At 35.0% G+C, this 26,437-nt stretch overlaps 5 protein-coding genes across 5 annotated transcripts; 2 read left to right on the top strand and 3 right to left on the bottom strand.

Moving 5' to 3' along the window:
• The first annotated feature begins 515 nt into the window (after positions 1-515).
• On the top strand, positions 516-2,417 carry EAF01_004928 (uncharacterized protein). The gene is made up of 4 exons (XM_038913182.1): positions 516-1,026; positions 1,171-1,498; positions 1,558-1,855; positions 1,919-2,417. Exons 2-4 carry the CDS (start codon positions 1,490-1,492, stop codon positions 2,197-2,199), a joined length of 588 nt encoding a protein of 195 aa, XP_038771268.1. The 5' UTR covers positions 516-1,026; positions 1,171-1,489; the 3' UTR covers positions 2,200-2,417.
• On the bottom strand, positions 2,013-3,836 carry EAF01_004927 (uncharacterized protein). Its single transcript, XM_038913181.1, has 3 exons — positions 3,337-3,836; positions 2,460-3,288; positions 2,013-2,413 (listed from the first exon to the last, which is right to left on the bottom strand). Exons 1-3 carry the CDS (start codon positions 3,514-3,516, stop codon positions 2,028-2,030), a joined length of 1,395 nt encoding a protein of 464 aa, XP_038771267.1. The 5' UTR covers positions 3,517-3,836; the 3' UTR covers positions 2,013-2,027.
• Positions 3,837-6,919: 3,083 nt separating this feature from the next.
• On the bottom strand, positions 6,920-9,382 carry EAF01_004926 (uncharacterized protein; the record flags this gene model as incomplete). Its single annotated transcript, XM_038913180.1, has 3 exons — positions 6,920-8,115; positions 8,167-9,241; positions 9,335-9,382. 3 exons carry the CDS (start codon positions 9,380-9,382, stop codon positions 6,920-6,922), a joined length of 2,319 nt encoding a protein of 772 aa, XP_038771266.1.
• A 598-nt stretch (positions 9,383-9,980) lies between these two features.
• Positions 9,981-11,820, top strand: EAF01_004925 (uncharacterized protein). The gene is made up of 5 exons (XM_038913179.1): positions 9,981-10,494; positions 10,557-10,596; positions 10,650-10,745; positions 10,795-11,432; positions 11,482-11,820. The coding sequence occupies exons 1-5, from the start codon at positions 10,359-10,361 to the stop codon at positions 11,625-11,627; spliced, it is 1,056 nt and encodes a 351-aa protein (XP_038771265.1). The 5' UTR covers positions 9,981-10,358; the 3' UTR covers positions 11,628-11,820.
• A 9,410-nt stretch (positions 11,821-21,230) lies between these two features.
• Positions 21,231-23,381, bottom strand: EAF01_004924 (uncharacterized protein; the record flags this gene model as incomplete). The annotated part of the gene is made up of 1 exon (XM_038913178.1): positions 21,231-23,381. One exon carries the CDS (start codon positions 23,379-23,381, stop codon positions 21,231-21,233), a length of 2,151 nt encoding a protein of 716 aa, XP_038771264.1.
• Between the last annotated feature and the right edge of the window lie 3,056 nt (positions 23,382-26,437).

Below are 26,437 nucleotides of genomic sequence, written 5' to 3'. Positions count from 1 at the left end.
ATAATTGTTTGGTAGAAGAAATTGTATTCGTTCGTCAAAAGTGGCGTTGTGATGTTTTAGTCGCTGGCAGTATCGTTTCTGATGCCCATGAGGAAGTTATGTTGCGACAGTATTTTACGGTGAAGGCGAAAATAGCAGCAGTATTCGGTATATGACTACTGTGCCGTGGATGCACATCCAGCAGTGATTTTCAGCTTCAACAATGATCTGTTTCACTACTGATGCTGTTACTCGGCGCCGAGGGTAACGCTCCGCAGTCTTCAGCCGGCCGGAAGCCGAACAACCTGGAACGGACTGCCGGAAATGATTTGATTTAGCGATGGCCGCCAAGTCTCCGGCGTAAACAAAGCTTACCAACATACAGGCTGATAGATAGATCCTGAGAGGACAATGAAGGTGATATCCGCAATCAATTGCCCTATCAGCGAATTTGATCACTTTTATAACGAAAATCTACTCCTCTGCACCCAAACCACTTCTCTACCCAAATAGACAGTAAAACAGACGTCAGTACGATGCAAGCAGACGAACGGCGTTTTGCGATCATTCTCGGCGCTGGTGCGGCTGGCATAATACAAGGATACGCATTTCTGCGCGAAGATGTCCTTCCACTTGAAGAATTTCACATTTTGGACAGGAATGAGTCGTTTGGTGGAGTGTGGTGGAGCAATACATATCCGGGGGCTGCATGCGACATTCCCAGTAATGAGTATTGCATCAGTTCGTTTGATTTTCAATTTTCGGTCCAGCCAACATTTCCATATATCACATTTAGTTCAAGTCTAGCCTTAGGCATGAATCCCTAGATGGCTAACAAACGATACTCTAAAAAGACTCAGGACATACGCTCCACAAGCAGAGATCCAACAATATTTCGAAGGGTTTGCGCTGAAATACCAGCTCGACAAGTCAACGACTTTCAACACAGAGATTGTCAGTGCCACATGGGACGACTCACGCCTATTGTGGTTTGTTCAAACTCAAGACTCTAAGAGCAGTTCTCAGAAAATATGGTGCTGTAATGTGGTAGGTGAAATTTCTCTTCTTGCGGGACCTGCCTCCAGTCTACTATCGTTCCCAAATCGCTGTAATGCAGATCGGATGGCTTCATTGTCCAGGCTACTTGAGCTTTTTGAAATTATTATATATGCAGAGATTAACGTGTGTCAGCTTGTCAGTGCTGCGGGAGCCATTTGGCATGCCTAAGAAGGCCGATATCGCAGGACTCAAAACATTCAAAGGCGAACAATGGCATCTTGGAAGTTGGCCAAAAGACGCTGATTTAAAAAACAAATCTGTAGCAGTCATTGGAACCGGGCAATCCGCCGGACAAGCCATTCCGAGTATTTATCCTGAGGTGAAGCAGTTGACGGTGTACCAGCGAAGTCCAGGACATTGTCTGCCTCGTAACGATGTTTCCATAAGCGGGTCCAGGAAGTGAGTGTTCTCTCACATTCCATTGGTACAACGTAGCTACCGATGGTTTGGTATGGCACAGGTAAAGTCATCCCATACAATCTACTGGTGTCTGTTGAACTCTCTAATCACTCCTCTCAGTTTGGTTTCGTGGCCAAGCGCATATTCCACATCGGATCGTGGTGGCAGAAGTTTGTCGTCGGCATGGCCAAAAATCATCTGTACAATCAGATTAGCGATGACAATTTGCGACGCAAGCTGGAATCGAAGAGTCACTTCGGATGCAAACGTCCATTGAAGCTTGACACCTGGTACCCTATCTTCACCAATAACAATGTTGATCTTGTGACGGGACTGACGGAAGATGGCATTCTTTCTAGAGAAGCAGAAGGAGGGCGTGAAATAGAGCGGAAAATGGATGTGTTGATTTGGGACACTGGTAAGTTGTCGGTCTTGTGCTTTGAACGACAGGTATTTATGGGACTAACTAATTCGCAACAAGGATACAACTCAAACAAATTCGGCACCCCTGTCTCGACTAGAGGTAGAACAGGGCCACCCCACCCGCGGGGCCCAGTGAAGCAGCGCAGCCTATTCCATCCAAAAGTAATCTACCTCCTTCTGAATTCCACTTCCGCTCTCGGATTCGGCATACAGACCATTGCATTCATGATATTCTCGGGCCGTTCCCCCCCCTTCAATCGAAACTCCCACTTCGTCAACAACTCGATCAACACGATCTTAATCTCATTTGCGGCTAAAAAACGTCCTGGACAAGCGTGATTTCCATGCCCAAAGTTCATAGACTCCGGCGAAGTGGTGACGAATTGGTGCCTGTTCTCATTCCCAGGAATCTGACGAAGCTTGTAGTATCGAAGACCATCGAATGGTAAGTGCGGTGTGTGAATTGCCCAGGCGGCGAATCCGAATCGGCTTCCAGCCGGTAGGGTTCCCGTGGAAAGATTGAGAGGAGAGGTTACGAGTCGGACATTGGTTACTTGAAAATTTAGAACATTTAGCTACTAGGACGAGGATTAACATACCTAGCGATGAGGGAGTCAATCTCTGACTCTCTTTCAAGAAGCTATCGAGTTTCCAGAGCTTGGCCAAGTTCGTTTTCGTGACACCATCAATCTGCTGAATCTCCTCCCGCAATATCTCAATGTATTCTGGATATGCGCACAGATCATAGATCGCTGCTGTAATTGCCATGGATGTCGTATGAACAGCGGCGAACGAGAGGCTCATCTGGTTATTTGCAATCTTTTCAGGATCTTTCTTTTTAATGCGATTTTGAATCCATGTGATCATATTCTCTTGCCCAGCGGCGAGTAGCGGCTTCACCAGTTCCACTCCCCGGTTCCTGACGTATTTCAGAATTTGCACTTCCTTGAGAAAAGGAGCCACAATAGTTCGAATGAATTCTGGATATGCATTAATAGCATCTCGGGCTCCCATGCACAACAATGCATACTCAATCGAAGACTTCAGCCATTCCTCATTCCGACTCAGAGGTAGCCCAACAAAAACACGACCGCTTAACAACCCAACCAAACGAGTCACCTTGGGATACATGGGAATCGATGTCCAGTCCTTGCATGATCCGAGTTCTTTATCCAATCCATAGCCGATCTCATCTTGCATATCATCGATTGTGCTGGCAAGGTGTTTGGTGAGATCTAGCTTGAGTGCTTGTATGAGCTCTGGTCCTGCCTCTTTTCCTATGCCTGTGTGCTTGGCTGTGAAAGACCGCTGAATATCCTGTATGAACGAAGTTTTGTTCTCTGGTAAGTTTCGGACTTCGTCGATCACTGAAATAGGGAGTATAACCAGGGGTGGTACGATAGGGACTAAGAACGGGCGGTCCGGGTACTGCTTTAACATCAGTACTAGCTAGTGATGAACATACTTCCTACTTACCTTCCGTGTTCCTTCGACCAATGCTTGTCTCTGATCTGCGCGGAATGATCCAACGATTGGCAAGTCCAGTTTCTTTGGACGGGTAAGTACAAAGCCAGTGAATAGGATGATAACGAGAAGTATCGCGCCATTGACCAATGGCGAGCCAGAGGTTAACATTTTTAGGTCGCCAGAGGCCATTTTTGACCCAGACGCTAATGTCAGTGTGTTTTGGAAACAGAATTTCAAGGACGTGTGAATATTCAACAGTCACGCGCGAATTCATATAAGTGGTGGAGCTATCTACTAATGAATTAATGACGGCGACCGAAGAATAAACTATAAAAGACAGGTACAACATTTTATTCGGGGACCATAGCTCCCTTTCGGGGTTGCCCGTTGTGAACGAACGGATACCGAACGTTGCCCGGTCGAAACTTTAAAGGGGAGCGCCCGGTGTGTTTCATGCTCAGGACAATGTTAATGTGTTACAAGGGTGTTGAAGATAATATTTATCCTGGTAGAGGCTCAAGGTGTCTTATTCGGTCTTAGCATGCTTCGCTGTGCAGCAAGCTTACGTAACCTACTTTATATAAAATATATTAAAACCTAATAATATAATTATTTAAAAAATCAATATTTTAATAAACTATATAAAAATAAATAAAAGTTTCTTTAATATAATAAAGATTCTTATAACGTAACGTATGGGGAACTCGGACATATGGGGAACTCGGACACTTTTTCAATTATTCTACACGCGATCTTGTTCTACGAGCCACACAATCCTCCAATTCCAATTCCGAATCACTTGAACTATTCTCTAGCTCTTCTTCTTCAATCTCTTCTTCTGATTCTTCAATTGGGCGTTTGCGTGGCCGTCCTCGTGGCTTTTTCTCCTTCGGTTTTTCCTCCGCCTCACGTACCATTTTCAATACTTCCTTAGTACTAAAGACAAATTGACCTTGTAATTTGACTCTTTTGCCTTTAGTTCTTTTCTTTCGAGTCTCAATTACCTCCTGAGCATCAGAGAGCTGTTTCCGAAGTAGGGCTATCTCAGCATTTTGAGATTCTACAAGCCTAGTCATTCTCTTGGCATATCGACGAGTTGGCGATGCAGGAGAACCACTGCTTGCTAGAGCTGTATTAAAGATCTGATTTGCTTGCCTTAGTTCTGTTCCATCTGGAGGAGAACTCCTGAGTATAGACAAGTCTAGGTCTTGATTGGGGGTTCTCATTTGTGGAGTAGAAGGTTGCTGGGAGGAGTTAAATGGTAATGAATCGAGTACTTTTCGTGGGGCAAAAGGTACTAAACCAGCTCCTCTCCAGCCAGCTTTAATATTAGAAGAATTCAATGCTTTTTTTCTAATATTTTGAAAGAGTTCTACCCATTCAGCTCTTTGGATTCGCTTTACACCAGCTCGAGAATATCGATCGACCTCTAAAGCATGATATCGTTTCATTGGCCCATACACCGCAATATCAAGTGGCTGAAGCAAGTGAGAGCAATGAGGAGGTAATATAAGTAAATCAATATCATTATCTATACAGAAAGCAATAAAGCTACCTGTAATATGGCTTGAATGGCCATCCATGATCAAAAGTCGAGGTCGGTCACCTGACACTTTCTTGGATTCTGGTTCGAAAACCCTTTTTAACCATTCTAATCCATGGCTATTTGAGGTCCATCCATTTGTACTAGTAGAGAACTGCCAGCTTTGAGGTGTGTCCTTTGGAATCCATGCAGAATTCGTATTCTGAGCCTTGAAAATGACCATAGGTGATAGAGCATTTCCAGCTGCATTGACACATTCAAATGCAGTTATCCATTCTTGCTTGCCAGCTGTAACTTTCCAATTCGATTTCTGAGTAGAATCGACTATAATGCGCGTACTTTGAGTACTTCCAACTCCAAATCCGGTTTCATCCATATTATACATATCATCTAATTCATACTTTCGCTCAATGAGACGCGTGCGAAACGCGTCAAACCAAGCCTGAATATTCTCCGGAGTTGCTTCTTTAGCCCGATTAGACTCTAATTGACGTGAATAGCATGTTTTAAGTTCTGGATGTCGTTTTTGGAATCTATAGATCCATTCGTGGCCTATAGGTGGAATTTCTGTCGAGGTAGGATTTCGAGATGACGCGACCCGAACGCGTCGAAGACGAATTTCGTCGGCCATTTCCTTCACCAACATAGGTGTAGCAGGGAATCCAGTGATGGTAAGTCGTGAAATCCATCGTACAAGAGTATTTTCTTCTGCGTTTGAAAGAATTTGAGCCATTTCGTGGGTTTGGGAACGTGTTTTCTTCCCAGCCAGCCTATCAGCTAGGGTAGACTTAGGGACTTCAAAATGCTCTGCAGCCTTTCTAATTGATTTAAATTCTTTCAATTGAAGTGAAATTATAGCCTTTTGAAGCTTCTCTTCAATTTGAGCAGATGTAGAAGGTGATTGGGTATGCATAATAAAAGTTATTGCGGTTTCAAGTTGGTGATGGGCTAAAAGTGTCCGAGTTCCCCATACGTTACGTTATAATAATTCAAATTTTTAATAAATGATTAAATTTTTATAATATTTATATAATTGAATTTCAATATTTTCAGATTTTTTCAAATTATATTATCAAATAAAGAAAGTGCATGGTTACGTATAGATGAATTTTGTATGTAAAATGAATGACCCATCCACTAATATGATTTATTCACTGATAAACCATGTTATAAAAGTGACTATATAGATTAATTATATTAAAGTAAAATCTAACTATAAAATGGAAGTGATATATATATAGTAGCTAAGCGCACGTGCCACAACTTCCAACAAATTCAGATATTAATTATATTTAAATTCATTCGTTTTAAGGATGGATTTTGGTGTCATTTAGACGATCGGCTATTATCTGTACATAGTGACTGACTGTATATAGGAAAACAAGAGTATGTGGTATTCTCAGACTTCTCAGACTTCCCAGACTTCTCAATCTAGATACGAAAAGAGCGAGCGAGCGTGCAGAAGGAAGGAAGGAAGATAGAAAGGAAGATAGCAAGAAAGAAAGATAAAAAGGAAAAAGGAAAAAAGGAAAAAAGGAAAAAAGGAAAAAAGGAAAAAAGGAAAAAAGGAAAAAAGGAAAAAAGGAAAAAAGATCAATAAACACATTCTGATATCATCATCTAGTATTCGTCTCTGTAGTATATCATATCAGTATCATCAAGACTCGCACCCAAGCTCAACCCTAAATAGTCGAACATCACTCATTCACCCAATACAGTCCAATGTCCATGAGGGAGAGAAACTAGCAAAAATACATAGCCAACCTAGCTATGCAATTTCCAGATTTTTTCTTCTCTCGAAAAGAATCCCCCCCCCCCTAAAAATATCATCTATTCCGCATTAAAAGAATATGCATTCATAATATACTATCTAACACAAGCGCTGTATGTGATCGGCATGCTCAAAGCGATGAAGCTTTAAAGAAGAAACTAAAAATCGTCCCCCAGCTATGCTTTAAAATTCTTTATTTCATTTCGTTCATGTATTCATTATTTTCGTTCCTGCACCATTCTTCCCTCCCTCCCATCCGATATATCACCATCTATCCACTATGCAAGTAACCCTCTAATCTCCTTCCCAACATTCTTTACCCGTGGATCAGCTGCCTTCTTAACACTGCCATCCACCGCGGTCAAAACGCCATAAACATCTTTTCCAGCCTCTCTAATTTCATCACCCACAGTCAATAGAGTACCTAGGGCAACTAATCCTCTATAAATCACCTCACTATCAACTTGAGTTTTTAGAACACTCGTGACTGTCTCTAAAACCGCAAGAACCTGTTCGAAATCTGGGTCTGTTTCTGTGAATCGAACCGCGTAGTTAATATGAACAGTCGTAGCAGCAACCAATAAATTTCTATTTGTAGAAGTTTTGACAGCTGTCTTGATCAAGTCGTGAACTTTATCAAAATTTTCAGTGGCTAATTGACGACCTTCGGTGGAATCAAAAAGATTGGCGAAACCACGAACGGCCATCATGACGTGATTTTCGGAAGGAGGTGAAGATTCCAAAGCAGCCTGTGAAAAAACATCAATAATGGACAAGCCTCCGTTGCTACGGAAAGTTGCAGTTTCAGGTGTAATAGCCAGGAGACGAAGAAGATCGAGTCCAGCGAGTCGGTCTTTGTAGGGCCAATGAGTTGAGAGTTTAATGGCTAGGTCAAGACCTCCATTAACAGATTGAGAAGTCTTTGTGGCGCCGGTAGATTCGAGATGTTTACGGAGGGTTTGAAGAACTTCAAGCTCCTCAGGATTTAAGGATACACCCTTTTGACCATCGTTAATTAATGCTTTGTTGACTTCTTCAATCTTCTTTTGCATCTTTGGTACTGAAGCCACGATAATCGTGAGATACTCCTTTTGTGGAAGAACCTTAGGTGGTGGTGGAATATTTGCAGGGGCCGAGGATTCTCCCTCGCCTGGTCGATATCTTTGATCGCTACCCCATGCATCTGGTCCAGAACTTTCTTGAGTTTGGCCAATCGTAGCTCCTTGAGTGTTGGTTGTGATAAAATTGGCTACTTGCTCCAAGTAGGTTACTGGAAGTTCATTATTTGCAATGAATTTTGTAGCAGCTTCATAAGGGTTTTGAGATAAGTTGTAAGGAAGTTTGAGGGGAGGTTTGCCATCTTCAATATCAACATCGAAGACGAAATCATACTCCTTTCCCTGATATTCGACTTTTTTTCCACTGCTTCCAACAGCATCAACAACGGTACCTACATTTATCCATTGGCCTTGTGCTAAATAATAATTAGCTCAATACCCAACATTAAACAATTTTAATGACTTACCACTAGACCAAGTATGTGCAGTAACAGCTCCATTCAATTCACGGATCATTTGAACTTGTCCTTCCTTAGTGCCACTCTTTTGTGTAAGGAATTCTGGTCCAGGGAGCTTCTCCTTATTAACTTCAGGTAACGATTGTTGAGGTATAGATGATTCCTTGACCGAGTCTTCAAACAATGTTGTTGTCTCTGCATCTGCGAGACGTTCCGAATTTCTCGTGAAGACTCGTACCACTCTATCACTTGCACCCGAAACAATATCTCCATTTTCCCCGCAAACAGCCACACCCCAGACCGAAATCGCGGGGTGTGTGATTGTTTGAATACATCGGCTGTCTTTCCATATTCTCAAGGTTCGATCTTCACCAGAACTGATGATTTCTCCGGAAGGTGTAGAGGCAATAGAATAAATGAAGTTCTCGTGTCCATGTAATTCTGCCACCTGCTTGCCAGAGAGGGTCCATAATCTGATTATGCCATCATTACCTGCCGATGCGAAATCTGCCCCGGATGGATGACCTTTGGGTAGCTTGCAGAGAGCCCGAACAACATCTGCACTACCTCGAATAGTCCGCAGCAATTTGCCACTGGTGTTAAATACTCTAATGAGTTTGTCCGCACAAGCAGTGATGACAGTTTCCGAATCTATAGCAAGAACTGCCCAAACGCTACCCTCATGTCCTCTGAGAACCGATTCACATTCCCATTTTCCTAATGGCCAGATTCTCGCTTCCGCATCCCAACTTCCACTGATTATAAATCGTCCCGCTGGATCGACATCCAAAGCACATATGTTATGACTGTGTCCTATGAGTAGCGCTTCCGCATTTTCTTCTGGTCCTTTCGAGGGTTGTCGAACTTCAATAACTGTGTCTTTTCCACCCGAGATAACTAAACCATCTGGAAATTGAGAGCTCGGCGGTAGATATGCGACTGTATTTACGAAAGCTGTTGCATGAGAGGAAATGGTGGCATCGAATATTGGTGGGTTATCTGAGAGTTGTTTCCATAGTCGCACTGTTCCATCTCTCGACGCTGAAACTACAGCTTTCGCAGATGGGAAAGCTACAGCTCGAACCTATGTTGGAACAACATGTTATTAGTATATGTAGTCGTCACCAACATCCAGGTTGACCTTGTTGGAGAGTGGAGTCTGGTATCATCAACTTACATCGTCTTCATGACCAGCCAAAGATGCTGATAATTTGTATTCTGCCATGTTGACTTTGATGCAATTATGTCTTGAGATTCCAGATATTGACAGAATTATGTCTTCAGTATGAAAGGTTGTTGTTATGTTTGAGGAATAATGGAAGTTGATTAGTTATAGTTACAATTCCATGTTTGACTATAAGCTTCCTTAAAGTTGCCCCTCTCTAATAATAAGTAGGTACGTACCTAAGCAATATATGGGCACACGGGTCATAGCATTGGTACGAAGTACCTACTACTATCACTATACGAGCACGAACAGCTATGAACGGCATGCACCTTCACCCTGTAATCAGATTGCCTATCTAGGGATTGCTACAGAGTACCTCAGTAATTAGTTGATTCTGTCATCCCCTACTAATAATAAGTCAGTCACTAATAAACAACACCAATCAATCATATCAACAACTACTGTATTCACATCCATATCCATATCCATATCCATCCACTACAACTCCCACTTCCCCAGCTCCCATAGAGTGAAAAGCGTGTTGATTAGTCACCCGGCCTCGGATTAACTCTCTCCGTGCGGTTTCATGACAGAGCCTAAGATATTAGTGTAATTAAGGTATGGTAGCTTAATTCTTGACCTCAATGAAACAAATTCACAATATCCCCCCAACGGAGTTCTTTTGGCTTCTTTCCCCTTTCCTTTTCATATTGAGGAAGTTGTCAAGCATCTATCTCAATTCCGTTCAAGGCAACTTCGTCTATCCATTCTACCTCTTAATCAACCAACATCTTACGAATTTAACGACGTTTAACGAATCTTCTTGAATAACTCTCTCTCTCTTCTACATATATTAGAGCACCCTACCACCATCATAGTGCGGTCACTCCCACTCTTTTGCCGCAAAATATACATCAACCCGCGACTACAAGTATCGAACTTCTTTCTCTTGCAAACGATCATAACATACAATACAGTTTCCAATTTTTGATACAAAGTCAAACATTCTATACTTCAATCCAAACATACAACCATGGCGGGGCCAGAGAACACTAAGCAATACGTTCCTTTGACATGCCATGGTCACTCAAGACCTGTTACGCATATCAGCTTCTGTGGATTTGTGGACGGAAAGGATGATGAGTATTACATGATATCAGCATGTAAAGGTATGGCATATCGGATTGTCTGAATTCTATCAAATATGGAAATGTCTAATTCAATACGCCAGATAACAACCCTATGTTGAGAAGTGGTATCAATGGCGATTGGTATGTTACAGCTCGAATTCTTGTTACCGGAACATGTTAATTGATGAATTTAGGATTGGTACTTTTTTTGGGCACAAAGGCGCTGTTTATCAAGCTAGACTTTCTCCGGATGCCAAATATGCTGCGACTGCTTCTGCAGATTTCACTGCGTACGTCATTTGCGCCAATATTGGGTGACCATCACTAATAAATGCACAGAAAAGTTTGGGATACATATACCGGAGAAACTCTTTATACTATCCAGCATCAGCATGTCGTTCGAGCTGTCGCATTTCCTCCGGATTCCGGTACCACTCTTGCGACAGGAGGAACTGATAAGAAACTTTTCATTTTCGACCTCACAAAACTCAATTCTACGGGTGCAAATGGCACAAGTTCTAATGGCAATGGAAGTGACACTACAAATATTTCCCAAGATGATGGCTTCGAGATTGGACCGGGTGTTCACAAAGGAACAATCAAGGCTGTCGTTTGGACCCGGGACCCAAATATCATTGTTACGGCAGCAGATGATAAAGTGATAAGATGGTGGGATTTACGCTCGCAATCTGTTGTTCAAGAACAAAAAGTTGACGGCGATATTGGTTCATGCGAATTTAGCAACATTGCCTCTGGACCAGGAGATATTGGTGAAGGATTACCTATTCTGTCAATTGCTGCAGGAAAAACTTTATATTTCTATGGTGGACCAGCTGCAAACACACTCGTCAAGAAGGTTGTCTTGAATTATGAGGTTGCTAGTGTAGCTATTCATCCACTTCAGAGAAAATATATTACTGGTGGAATTAAGGATACATGGGCGAAGGTCTATGATTTCGATTCTGATCAAGAACTTGGTATGTTCCATTACCATCAATCAAGCATAATCTTACTAACAAATTTTAGATGTTCACAAAGGTCATCATGGACCGATCTGGAGTATCAGCTTTTCTCCCGACGGAAAATTGTATGCTACAGGTAGTGAAGACGGTACGATTAAGATGTGGAAGAATTGCCCTGGTTCTTTCGGATTATGGAGAGCGGAATCCTAGAGAAGTTGTAATAAATACGGCGCAGGCTCAATGAGCATACTGTACAATACGAATGCGAGCGTCGTTTTCAAGTGACATGGAAGCGAATCGCTATGTCGAGCAGCGTAAAACGCCGACTTATATCGAGTGATTTAGCAAAGGGATGAGACCCTTAAAGCGACTTTAGATGAATAAATAAAATTCGTTCAAAGCGATTAGTACATGCGCAACTTATATTGAGTGAATTGAACTGGTTGAAATGATGGATAATTATTCTAATACTCATACTATCCTATGCTATCCTATATCTTAAATCTTTCGAACAATTGATTTCACAATATAAATCTATAATAACGTGGTTTATTAGTGAATGAGTTATATTAGTGAATAAGTCACTTTCATTTCAATTTACACTTTCAAAATTATATTATTCAACAACAACCAAATTAATTAATTAAAATTATAAAGATTCTAATAATCTAGAATCTATTATATTATTTTGATAGATTTTTGTATTGTGATTTGTCTTTTTATATTTACTATAATATTGAATAAAAGATGCTTTTTTATTGAATTTATTCTCTTTTTGATACTTATTATATTGAATTTGAATATCAATCTTTTGTTGAGATAATATATCAAGAGTTTTTTGTTTAATAAGTATTCCTCCTTAATATAATTAGATTTTATATATATATTAATATTTGCTTAATGCTTTATTTACTATTTAAAGTATATAATTCTTTATATTTAAAAGTATATTTTTATAAGCTAATCTTTTTATATTTTTAACTAAAATTAATATAGTTTTAAATATAAGTATAAAAAAGCTTGTTTGATAATAAATTATTTGAGATTTAATTAATATTAATTAAAAAAGAGCTTTAATTGGGTTATAAGGAGTTTGAAAGATTCATTGATTTAGATTGAAAAAGAGGAGGGTAAATGTACGAATTCGAATATCTAATTTTAAGAATATAACTTCAGAATTAAATAGAATTAAATCTATTTCTTGAAATTCTAATTTCATATTCTGAAAAGTAATTAATTCCTTATATATAACTTTAAAAGCTATAAAGAATTTAATCTTTGAAATATAATTAATATATACCTTAATAAATTTATTAATTTGATTATCATATAAAAATTTCAGATTATTAAAACAATCAATATCAAATAATTGAATTAAATAACTTGAATAAAATAATAAATATAAATATATAATATATTTGAAAAATTATTGATTCATAATTTTTATATTCATTCAGTATTAATATTCAATATTTGTTCTTTTTTTGATTCTTAATATACTTATTAAAGTATTTCAATTATTTTAAATCTGTTTCATTATTTGTTTATTTATTAGATATAGGTTTAATAGTTTATTTTATAGGAAGATTTATTTTAATATATTAATTGAAAAGATGAACTTGTTCTTAAACTACTAGAAATAAGGGAATAATTTCACCCTCTTTATTTTCATATATTATTACTATAGCCCATTCTCGATTGCCTAATTGTATTATCTTATTTTTATTATTTTGTTTAATATTAATTATTATTATTATTACATATATAATTCTCATCATAAAGCCTGTTTCATTGAAATTATAGAAATCTTTATTCAACATGTTATATTTCGCTTATATATTTGTAATTAATTGAAACTACTTTTTAAAAAGTTTAGAATTCTTGTAAAGAACTTTTTGAAAGTTATAAATATGATTAAAATATATTTTTAATTCGATTCGATACTTTATAAATCGATGTGTTTAAAGCTTTCTAATGTATTTCGTACCTTTTAATTCGAAAATATAATTTATTATATCTTCTATATTCTTAAATTTAAATAAAAAACCTTTCGAATCTATATCGATTATATATTCAAAAATGATATTCTCTTTTAATTCTGAAAGATTATAAGATTTAGATCGATATTTAAAGCAAAGAGTAAAATCTTTAATTCTATACTATAATATTATATTCAGGATATTATATATCTTTACAGCTTTTCGAATACTTATTTTTTTATCTTTCTAAATAGCTTCAATAATAAGGAGTATATAAGCTTCTTAATTATTTGAATTCATTATAAATTATTAATAAAATATATATTGAAAAAGAAGAATGTAAATTGAAATAAAACTAACCTATTCATTAATATGACCTACTCACTAATAAACCATGTTATAAGTTTAATACTACCTATAACGTAGTTCATATATGAGTGGAACATATCATTAAATAGATTACTTAAAAATATATTAAAATTAGTCATTTTTAATATTCTTATTTTAATAACTAATTATTATTTTTAGAAGAAAAAATCATTAAAAATAATAATAAAAATGAGATATTTATAATATTTAGATTTTGTTCTAAAAAATTCATGTTAGCTCGAAATTGTCACACTTTATATTACAAAAACTGTTTTTCTTTAACAACTTCAATAATACTTGGAATTTTAAAATAAAAATTAGACTTTTTAAATAATTAAAAGATTATATTTTATATAACTTAAAAGATTTTCGAATAATTCTATTGACTAATAAAGAAAGTATACGATTACATACAAACGAATTTTATATAAAAATTAAGTAATTCAATTAACAATATAATTCACTTATAACATAGTTTAACACTGAGTGGCTCATTGTTACGACGGGTAAACATTGGATCACGTGACGAGTGTCATGTGACAGGACGTTGGAGCCTTTGGAGCTTAGGATCCAAGGAGCCAGGAGCCTTTGGAGCTTAGGATCCAAGGGATCCAAGTAGAACAGAACCATGGGTTTCGTAGAGCAGGAAGGTCTATATAAAGGAATGAGTTTCATTATAATGTAGAGCTTCGTGCTCAAGAACAATCATTAGTTTCATTACTATAGTTACGAGAATTGCAACCAGTTACCAACCTTATTGAATTCCTACTTGAAGTCTAGTCTAAACCACCTCGAGAGATCTCTAGACACTTCCACGTGACCCTAGAGGCAGCTCCCGTAACAATAAGACTAAGATTGAAAGCTTTTTAAATAGCTTATATTGTTAAAATAGAGATTGACGATAAAAAGCTTTTATGTAATATAATGTCAATATATAAAGTATGTATAGCAAATAGATTGCTGAGCAATAATAGTAAAGTAATTATTTATATTATATCTTTTTTTTAAATAAAAAAATTGTAAGTTATTATTAAAAAGATTATTTATTCTGGCTTAATATTGAAGAGTATAACCTATTATATAATATTCGATATTACTTCAAAAATTATTATTTTCAATTATTCCGTTTTAAAAAGAATTTCTCTTTTCAAATACTAATACATTCAAATCAGAATAATATAATTTAAATAATTCCTATTCTATTTTTTCATTTTATTATTAAATATACTTAAATTATTAATACAAGTTTTCTATTTATAGAATCTTAAAATAAATAAAGATACTAGATTTAGAAATTATTTTAAGTGTATCCCTCCTTTTATTTAAGAGAATTACAAATATTGGACTTATTAAATAAGAATTCAACTTTAAGGAAAAGATTGGTTTTATATATATAAAAAGATATTGTATAAATATGTATAGATTATAGTAGTCAATAATTTAATTCAGAATTTCGAAAAACTTTAAGTCTTTAGCGACAATGGCAGTGCTATTATAAAGATTTGACTCAATATTAATAAAAAGGCTACCTTTCTCAAGAACAATGCTAATATATTATCTTACATCTGTTACTTATTATTTAATAATAATAAAGCTTTAATAAAAGAATATAATATAATAAAAAAACTTTGGGATTATTTAACAATAAAATATTCCAGAATTGATAATATTATAATAAACAAATACCTCTTTAAGATCAAAACCTTCTCTTTCTAATCTAACAATATTTTTAATATAATTATTATAAATATTTAGAATAAGCTTAAAGATCTTCAATAAAAGCTCTTATTTATAAATACTTTAGTTAATACTTTATATACAAATAAATCATTCTTTTAAAGCCTGACCTTATTTCTTCCTGATAAATACAAAGTCATTATTGATATAATCTATATTATCAATTTTACTTTAAATATTAATAATAAAATCAAGTATCTATAGGTTAAAAAGGTAAAAATACAAAACTTTAAAGATTCAGTACATTTTATAAAAAGAAAGAAATATATTCTATTTTATTATTAGTATAAGGCTAATATAAGCTTAGAGGCCGATATATTCATTATCACTTATAAACTCTATAACAAACCTAATCATTCAGTTTTAAAATGCTTTCAGCTTTGTTATGTTAAGTATCTCTTGAAATCTGATTTAAAGTATAAACAAAAGAGAAAACAATCCACCTTTTTATTATAAAGAGATAAAGAGTATAGGAAGTATAAGGCTTATATTACTAAATCAAGCTTCAATGTTATTGAAAATATTATTAATAATAAATTTGATTTCAAGTATTATCATTTTATTAAAAAAAGTATTAGTAAAGCATTCTTATTGTAATAATATATTGATATTAATGCTACCTTACATATATTTGATTAATATTCTCTCTTCAAAAGTCTAACTTATACTCTATAATAAAGAATAATAGTTGGTAAGAAAGCTATATACTCGAATAAATAAGGGATAATAAATATGATGTGCAAGAATAAAATAAGGATATTATTAATTAGAATGTTATATGTACCTGGATTGGGGGTTAATTTATTTTCAATTAAGAGAATTTGTAAGGTAGGGTTTAAGAGTATATTTAATCTTAAGGAAATGTATTTTACACTAGAAAATAATAAGAATAATAAAATCATCAAAGCTAAAATGAAAAATGGAATATATATCATTTCGTATATGAAATTAAAATACAAAGATTTCGTATTCTTTATATTATAAAGATTATTAATGGTATAAAAGGGAAAGTTGAAGAATTAATTATAATGAAGGAAAAATACCTTATTTAATATAAATACTTTAATCATCTTAGCTCTAATAAAATTAGAAATCTATATAAAGTTATTATATTTTAGAGATTTATTAAGGTTCCTTCAATTCTTAATATCTATAAAGTATATATTCTTATAAAGATAATTAACAGAATTCCAAGTCAATTAAGTATACGAAAATTCAAGAGATTAGAATTAATCTATTTCAATATTATTAACCCTTTTTCAAAATCTATTTAAGGATATAAATGCTTTCTCTTTATTATTAATAATACTATAAGGGTAAATTGGATTATTTTATTAAAGTAAAAGAGCAATGTAATATTCTTATTGAAAGCTTGAAAGTAAGAAATTGAACTTGTTACAGGTGTAGTTATAATTACTACCAAAATCGATAATATATTAGAGCTCCTTTAAATCATTTAGGAATAAAAGGCTAATGTATGATTAAAGATTATAATAATTATATCATTTTATTAAAATAATTCAGCCAAACATAATATACAAACTATAGAAGCTGATATAAGAGTAATATTAAAAGAAGTTCATTTATTATTAAAGTTTTAAGATAAAGCTGTTGAGCATAATATATATATTCGAAACTATATTAATATTAATCCAAATATAAATGGAATTAATCAAAGTTTACTTAAAGTATTTACAGATATATTACCAAATATTAATATATATAAAATCTAAGGGAATTAATATTATACTTATATTAATCCCAAAACCATTCCAAAAGAATAAAGATATAATAAACTCTGTGATACAATAAGGATTAGAATATTTCTAGAATACTCAAAAGATATTACCAAATATATAAAGATTTATTTATTAAAGCTAAGTTATATATACCGTTTTTATTATATTATAATCAATAAAAACTATAAAGAAGGGGATTTGAATCTCAAACTTAGAAATTATATAGCCGATTATAAGGATTATAAGGCATCAAGAATATAAAATCTAATTGTAAGTTTTATAATAAACCTAAGAATATTCCTAAATTATTATCTATTTCAGTCGATTTATTAATATTATTAGATATAATAATTACAGATTTAATAGAAATATACTTAATAATATTAAAGTAAATAAAAACTGAAAGAATATTATATTTTAATAAAAATGAATATGGAAATATTTAATAAATAACTAATAATTTATTAAAATTAATAGGGAAAAATAATAAAGAAACTAAGATTACTTTATTTGAAATTACTTTATCTAAAATTACTTTACCTAAGATTACTTTATCTAATATAATTTTATTATTATCGAATTTGAATTTATTATCTAAAATTATATTATCTAATATAATTTTATTATTTATTATACCTATATTTAGATCTACTTTTACATTATCGAATTTGAGGTATAATCTTAAAAAAAGGAAAAAAGGTAATGACAATAATATAGAAGAATAAAGAAATTCTAAAATCATTCGGGTTTTATTTATCTTTTTAAATAAGCTAATAACAAAACCAATTAAATATATTATAATTATTATTCCAAATATTCACCGATTTGAGAAGAAGACAAATAATAAAATTGCTTCGAAAATCTTAATTCTTTTAGTAGATGTATTAATAAAAACTGAAACCATTCTATCAGCAATCGAAATTCTTGGGATCAAAATATTTAATATATACAAAAAAACAATGGCAAATAAAAAGTATATAAAAAAATAATAAATTATAATTCAAAAAGAAATAAATTTATTAATTAAAAATAATACTTGGAAAAAATTTATTTTATTATAAAAAAGTAATTTAGTTTTAATAAAATAAGTATTTCTTATTAAAACAAAAGATAATAAGGTAAAGCAATTCAAAGTCAAATTAATAATCAAAGGATTTGACTAAATTTTAGGTAAAGATTATAACGAAATCTTCATTTCCATAATTCAACTTAATATTCTTCGCCTTTTCCTTATAATTATTATAAAAAAGGATTTTAAGTGTTCTCATTTTAATATTAAAAATATATTTATTAAATTATATTTGAAAGAAGAAATCTATTTAGCACCTCTTTAAGGTGTTTATGTTAATTATGGCCGTGTTTTATATACATTTTGAAATCTTTATAAACTAAAACAAGCTGGTAGAGATTAAAGCCTTCTTCTAAAAGAAAAGTTAATTAAAATGGGGTTCACATAAAATCTTATAGATCTGTGTTTATATACTAACCATCAATATTAGCTAATTCTTCTAATATATATAAATAATAATAATAATATTATTATATATAAACAAGATATTTAATAATTTTATTACAATCTTTCTATTCGATTCAATATTAAAAACCTGGGGGAGATTAGTAAGATCTTAAAAGTATGAATTATTTATACCAGATCAGAAAGAATGTTAATTATAAATTAAGAAGAATATCTGAATGTAATGTTTATTTAATTCGGGATCTTCTATAATTAATATACCCCTAAAAAGATATTAATTTTAAATTACAATTAATTATAATTAATATTATTGAATAATAAATTTATTAATATAAATAAATATCAACAAGTAATTAATAGTACGATTTACTTTATAATCTATATTAAACTGAATATCATATTTAATCTCAAAAGATTAATATAAGCTATATTTAACTTTACCAAACATTACAATATTACACTCAAAAACCTTATAAGATATTTAAGATCAATTATCAAATAGAAACTATATTTTAAATTTAGGGGAATTCAATTAAATATTTATAAAGAATATAATCTTTTATAATATATTATCAAAGTATATACAAATATAAATTGAATAAGTAATAAAACTAATTGAAAAAGCATTTCTGATAGGATAATAATATTCTATAATAAATCAATCTTATAGGCAAGTAAGAAGTAGATATCTATAACTATATTTAATATAAAAGTTGAGTACATTTTTATAGTTATATTTATTAAACAAGGGTAATAAGTAATTCAATTTTTAAAAGATTTAAAGCAATCAAAATATATTAAGAATAATAGTATAATTCAAATACTTAAAGACAACCAAGAAGCATTAATATTAATCAAAAACTTATATCTATATAAGTAATTAAAGTATATTAACATATATTATCATTTCATTCAAAATCTTATAGAAAAATATTTAATCAATACTAACTATATCAATATAAATAATATAACTACAAATAAATTAATAAAACTATATACAAAAATAATATTTAAGAAATTCAAGAATATACTAGGGCTTCAAAGCTAATTATTAAAGTTGAAAGAGTAAACTCTTTAAAGGAGTATTAGAAATTATAGTATGTGTGCTTAACTATTATATATATATCACTTCCACTTTATAATTAGATTTTACCTTAGTACAATTAATCTACATAGTCACTTTTACATACATTCCACTGACCTGCTCTTTCATTATGAAAAGAATTTAATATTTATATTTATAGAACTCTATAGAATTCTAGTTATAGATTTTTTTTTTAAAAAAAAATAAACAGTTTATTTTCAGGATTTTAATCGATTGTATTATATAGTCTTGAAATATAGTAACTTGACAATTCTAGAATTTACTAGTAAAATAGGCGAAATTTGAAAAACTTTTATACGGTTTTTTTTTTTCTCAGTTATAAGATGTTCATTCTATAATTTATATTAAAACCAAAAAACTAAAAAGTATAAGACTTTATTATATAATAAAGTCATGTGAAAAATATAATTGTAACTAAATATTAATAAATCATTTGAAAAATATAATTATAACTAAATATTAATAAATCATTAACTATACGAGATATATTAAATCGCTATGTTTTAGTATGATTAAGACAAGCGGTTTTTATCTATACCCTAGTACTATAGCTTTGTACTTAGAGGTAGAAGGAAAGGAGAAGGAGAAGGAGAAGGAATATATATTCATAAAAGAACTTATCAAAGTATATATTTGATATTCATATTTCTTTAATGAATATTCTATACCACATCCCATATCCCATATCCCATATTCCATATCCCATCCCTTTCTCACTCCCAAAATAGAAATCCGTACTCCTCCCTCCTCTTTTCACACCCAAGATAAAAGCCAGTCCTCCCCCCTCCTCTCCGAACCCCCTGAAATCTTCATATTCAAAGTACTCAAAGTAAGTACCTTCATCAATTTACTCGAAGCGTTCATCACACAACTCAACTCAACTAACTCACGATCCAAGAAAGATGAAACAGATAAAGACGTATCATATTATATTCTTCATACATCATATCCATATCCATATCCGATTCCATTTCCATCTTGCTTCCACCATCTCTCCATCCATCCAACCCCCAAACTCAGCAAATACCAATCCATCTCTCATATAAAGTAGAAAAAAAGTTCATTATCTATGTACAGTACCCCCACATTCCCAATCCAATCCATTCCAACCGATCCCATTTGATCGCAAAAGATATCCGGATAAGTTCATTTCAATTCAACTCATCTCATCTGAAATGCCCCCAAAAAATGTCCCTCTCCGGACTCCAAAAACGCCTCGTAGTATAGAAATTCCACTTTGCCAAAAAGGTTCAAAAACGAGATTACTCCACCAAAATGTTCGCCATTCAAGAGTTGCATATTCCTCCTGCATTTCGCGTTCTTTTTCAATAATTCCATCAAATTCCACTGAATTCCCATCATTAACCACAAATAAATTTCAATCTACGCATGCAGACGCGCATATATTCATCACGAAACTGTCTTTCCTCCACAATCAGGAATTTTCACCCCATCCTTCAACACTCTATTAACATCCATAATACCCCAATGATCTTCCCAATTCTGATTTCCTGAATTGTATTGAATCTTCCAAGGTTCATCAAATGCCTCAAACCAAAAGTAATTCGTTCCATTTGTAATTGCATCGCAGACCCAATTCTCCATGAAAGTGTTTAGTTCCGTGATTCCTGCCACACTACCTTGAGCACAAGTAGTAGCAGCGCCACAATCAGTACCACCTTGTGTAGGCCATCCAGTTTCCGAAATAATGTTTTGAGATGCATTGGTTTTGAAAGCCACATCATGATTTTGCCAAAAGTTCCATGTCCAACCAGCACTTTCTTCAGCCGTAACACCAGCGAAGAAGGGATGAATATTAGCCATTACATAGTCGACTGCGTTAGCCAATTCTGCGGTCCAGTTATCTCCAAGATCTGAAGAAGCGATTGGGAGATCGATACCACGAGTTGTCATGTTAGATTTGACATCTTGGATAATCGATGTGAGCTCAGAGGCAGTCATATCTTTTCTGTAGAGAACCTCATTACCCACAATAACACCAACAAAAGATGCTGATCCATGTTCATCAAAGATCTTGTAGAGTTGCTCGAGTTGACGAGTATTAGTAGTAGTGTTGGAATCCTGCCAAACACCCAACCAAACTTTGACGGTACCATTCAATCCTAATCGATCAATAGCATGTAAAACCATCTCCGTTTGGTTACAATCAGTACCATAGAGACGAAGGGTATTGCTGAGTTGCGAAAGCACAGCCACATCTCTTGTAATGTTGTTCTGACTTGCTGGGTATGTCAAGCAAGCTGGGTATTGTGTATACATTGGTGTATAATCGATTCCAGGGAAAACCTTGTGCAAGTCGGGGTTGTTCAACAACTTTTTGATCTCTGCCGAATCCTTGTTAAGGTCGCCATTCTTTGAAGTATCCGACGATGCAGATTGTCCGTTGGTGGCCCCATTCTGAGAGACTCCCGAATCCGGTCCCCCTTTCGCATTGCCCGCCAGTGTTCCACCAACAGCTCCTCCAATCACTGCCGCTAAGATTATAAATCCAACCAATAAAGCAATCCATAGTCGCATCTTTTTGTTACCCCCCGGTGGTTTCTTCAACCATTCGTTCTTTTCCACACCAAGATCGTAAGTGTCCGTCCCATTGTATCCGGTTTGTGCATTTGTAACATCATTGTATTGTATATTCTCCCCATTCCCATTCGCATTCTTCTTTCCAACTAGACCACCCAAGGCTCCCACAACACCGCCAGCTGCTATGGCTTTTCCACCCGGAGGTGTTCGTGAACCGCTATCTGACATTTTATTCAAACTCAATACAGAAGATCTGTTAACTCGTCTATATCCTAAACCGTCGTCTCCGTCGTCTGCAATTGTATTAGGATCAAATTCAACTAGTTCCGGGTCAATTGCCCTTGAATATCGATTATATGGGTAAGGAGAATCCGAGTAAGGATCTGAAGGAGGATTTCGACCAGAAATAGTCGAACGTGAAGAAGGCGTTGACATTCCGGTGGGGAAAGCAGCAGCATTTAAAGGAGTCAGAGATGATGTTGATGCATCTTGTCGTGGAAACGGGCGTTGGAATGGAGACTCTTGGTATGAAGGTTGTGTCGGATCATAACCCGGGGTATGTCTTGTGGCTTCCACACCACCTTCCCTGGCATTTGAATTTGCGGCACTCATAGCGACGACGTTTCCACCACCTGCGGCTTGATCACTAAAATTATCTGGTCCCGATGGAAGGGTTGTGTTATTGTTTTGATTGCGTATTCTAGATTCCTGACTAGATTGTGACGACCGATGTGGTGGAGGAATTGGTGGACTATCTATTATCGGACTCACGGGTTCCACTTCCCCATAGTTTTCTCGTGAATGTAATAATGAAGCAGAATTTGAAATTCCAATCTGTTGGTTATATGATTCTTGAGCCTGTGATGAATTTGATTGTGAGGCGAAGTTTAGAGGATTACGCGGTTGCGATTGAGGTGGTGGTGGTGGTATAGGATATCTTGGTGGAGATGTTGGTGGAGATACGAGTGAAGAGGAATCTTGGGAATTAAGATGAATATCTTCGAAGGAATATCGTGACATGATGAGGAAAGAAAGGGAGAAAGAAGAGGAGAAAGGGAAGAGACCGGGAAGAGGAGAGTATCTTGAAACCAAACTGTAGCTCTTTTTCGTTTCGGACGATCTTTTACTGGATTCCAACTAATAGTAGGTACTCATAGATTGATAGGAATCCCACTTGTTTTAATTTGGGATGGTGAGGGGGGCAATGGTCGACGGTTGACGGTCGACGGTCGAATAGGATTTTGCACTGGCTCTGGGTCGGATTCTGGGAATGGGAGTTTGGTTTGGAGTTTTTTTTTTTGTTTTGATTTATTATGTGGGACAACTGGGTTTTCTGGTGGTGATGGTGGATTGGACTAATAATGGTACTAAGAGGTGTTTTGATGTATTTCTTCGATTCTTTTATCGATCAAATGTGAAAGCGCAAGGCAAGGATAGAGCAAAGCTTATTTATCGAGAATGGAGGGCGATACGAAAAGATGGGATAATAATACGAGGATGTGGAAGTTATGAATGGCCTCTTTCTCGGAGGGCGAGGGTGAGGGCGAGAGAGAGAGAGGGAGAGGGAGAGGGAGAGGGAGAGGGAGAGGGAGAGGGAGAGAGAGAGAGGGAGAATTATAAAGTTTGAAAAATCCAATCCTCAGTCAAATCAATCAATACCTTTCTTCAACAGTACAATAATACCTCCTTTCCAACTTCCAAGTAGAAAAGCCAATCAAGAAAAGAACAAACTCCGAAACAGGATCAAAAACAAAAATAAAAATAAAAATTAACAACAATACAGAGTATATGGATCACATCACATCCCCAACCATCTTTCCCGCATCATATCATACTTCCTCTTCTCCAATAATATCCATGTTTCCACCCCTTCAACTTAAGAAACAACCACCCACCAACACGAGCTTCCCTCCGTTCTTCCCACCAAGTCCCTACCAACCTCCAACCTCCAACCTCCAGACCCAACTTTTCCACTTCCTCTCCCACCTCTCCCATAATTGGCTAGAAGCCGCGTGTGTGTACTGTACGACGCTGGTACCTTAACTTATCATTACAGTGCAAGACAAAAGAAGAAAATGAAGAAGCTAGAGTGGAGTATCTGAGTACTCGGTACCTTTTGAAAGATAGCTAAATCCAAAGTATAACCGGGAACTTCTTCAACTAAGTCTTTGCTCGAAGCCTCAAATCCTTCCGCCCCCCTCCACTCTGAACGTCTAATCGATTAACCTTCTTTGGTTGGTTGACTGAGAGATCCATTCCATTATTATCCAAGCATGCTCCCTAGGTACTCACTATAATTACATTTTTAGATACCAGACGACCTAGTAGACACTAGCGAGGAACAAATCCGGATGTAGATAGGTATCTAGGCATTTCTGAATACATACGCAAATCTAGACAACAGATTCTAATACCTACAGCTCCAAAAAGACGATATAGATAAATAACAATCCGTCTATCCAACAATATAAAGATTCTCACCGTCTTCAAACCTCTCACTCTCTTCACCCCCCCCAAAAACAGCTCATCGATCGATATACTTCCCCCCAAGAGCTCAACCACACCCCAACCACATACCCACCACAACACAAGCTCGAAAGCAAGTCCCCCAGCCACTATCAGCATCAGGGGTAAACATCGTAGTATACACAACATGATAACCTAGTCTCACAATACCATTGCATACTAGGTACTGGTAGATACTAGCTACGAACACCTAAGTAGTGGATCCCACCGAACCGAACCAGCCAATCCACATCCACATCAAAAGCAAGTAAGCAAGATACAAAAGAAAACGAAGAAAAACCTTGGTTTTACCTACCGAGCCTACTCCGTATCCTTATCCCTCGCAAAAAATAAATTAAAAATGATGACATTTGTTTCAGAGGAGAGTTGGTTATATATTCCGTGTATTGTTATATTGGGAGATTATACGGTTGATAAGTATGGTTATTATATATATCTTCATTCTATATTCATAGATGCATATTAGGTACATATATATACGTTTGAGAAGCAATCGCGATCGGGTGCTTGTGCATTGTACAAAGTCAACCATGCATTTGACATATGCATAGGTACATATTTATGGAGATACATACCATACATACCATACCAAGGTAGACAAATCCAACTTGGAGAGACAGACACCTATTTATCTATCTCTCCCAGAGAGAAAAAAAGAAGAAAAGCAATCGGTCCATCAATCGAAAGATTCATTCATCCATTCATCCGTTCGAACTTTGGATTCATAGCTCTTGAATTAATAGTCTACTCATAGATATTTTACTCTATCCCCCCTCTCCTCCCCCCACCATACTCAATCACTCTACTTCCGAATAGGAGTAAGCGGAAGTACCTACTAAATATCACCCACTCCTTTCTTCCTACCTACCACCTCCTAAATACTTCCTCTACCTCCTCTCCTCCCACCATCCTAACATCTTCTCCATTCATCCATACCAGCACTGTTCCACAAAGCACTCCCCAAGCTCCCAAGCTCCCAAGCAACTAGCATCCCGCTCGGCCCATCGCTCGGTTGTTTGTTCGGTATTTAAACACACCATTCATACCATTTATACCATTCACACCTTGATACCTACCGAGCCCACCTAGGCTCCAGCTACGTAATCTCGAAGTTAGGTAGTCCAGTAACAGCCCAAGTAAACAAATCCCATAGGTACTCGGTACCCCGCAACACAATACCAGCGTCAAATGAGGGGAACCATTACACCCATCTGCATACCGGTACCTATATCAATCAATTACCAAATACCTATTGCAGTCGATACCTCATATGATATGATATGTAATCACCTCGCCAATCTTATAAATCAACCTATTCCAAATACCAATCCAATAGCAATAGCAATAGCAATAGAAATAGAAACAACCACACCCATTCATATCACAAACCTATCCATTTCTTCCTCTCTTCTCTTCTCTTCACATCCCATTCTCTCCACAAAACAAGCATAAGCATAGATAACACACTCCATAAATCAATCAACCAAACCTCTTCCCCGCATCCGCACTTCAAAGAAAGATATCATATATATCTATTCCTCAACAACCCA

Source organism: Botrytis porri (assembly GCF_014898465.1).
Source record: "Botrytis porri strain MUCL 3234 chromosome Unknown BPOR_006, whole genome shotgun sequence".
NCBI lineage: Eukaryota > Fungi > Ascomycota > Leotiomycetes > Helotiales > Sclerotiniaceae > Botrytis > Botrytis porri.
The sequence above is the reverse complement of the archived record's forward strand: the minus strand, read 5'-3'. Positions and strand labels throughout refer to the sequence as shown.

What these genes read in the sequence shown, in the direction of transcription:
- EAF01_004928 (XM_038913182.1), top strand. An exon ending in TGTGTTGATTTGGGACACTG is followed by an intron (nt 1,856 to 1,918) that starts GTAAGTTGTCGG and finishes ATTCGCAACAAG; the next exon opens with GATACAACTCAAACAAATTC.
- EAF01_004927 (XM_038913181.1), bottom strand. Translation starts at nt 3,516, where the DNA reads ATGGCCTCTGGCGACCTAAAAATGTTAACCTCTGGCTCGCCATTGGTC. An exon ending in TGGTCGAAGGAACACGGAAG is followed by an intron (nt 3,289 to 3,336) that starts GTAAGTAGGAAG and finishes ATGTTAAAGCAG; the next exon opens with TACCCGGACCGCCCGTTCTT. An exon ending in ATTGACTCCCTCATCGCTAG is followed by an intron (nt 2,414 to 2,459) that starts GTATGTTAATCC and finishes TAAATTTTCAAG; the next exon opens with TAACCAATGTCCGACTCGTA.
- EAF01_004925 (XM_038913179.1), top strand. Translation starts at nt 10,359, where the DNA reads ATGGCGGGGCCAGAGAACACTAAGCAATACGTTCCTTTGACATGCCAT. An exon ending in AGTGGTATCAATGGCGATTG is followed by an intron (nt 10,597 to 10,649) that starts GTATGTTACAGC and finishes TGATGAATTTAG; the next exon opens with GATTGGTACTTTTTTTGGGC. An exon ending in CGATTCTGATCAAGAACTTG is followed by an intron (nt 11,433 to 11,481) that starts GTATGTTCCATT and finishes AACAAATTTTAG; the next exon opens with ATGTTCACAAAGGTCATCAT.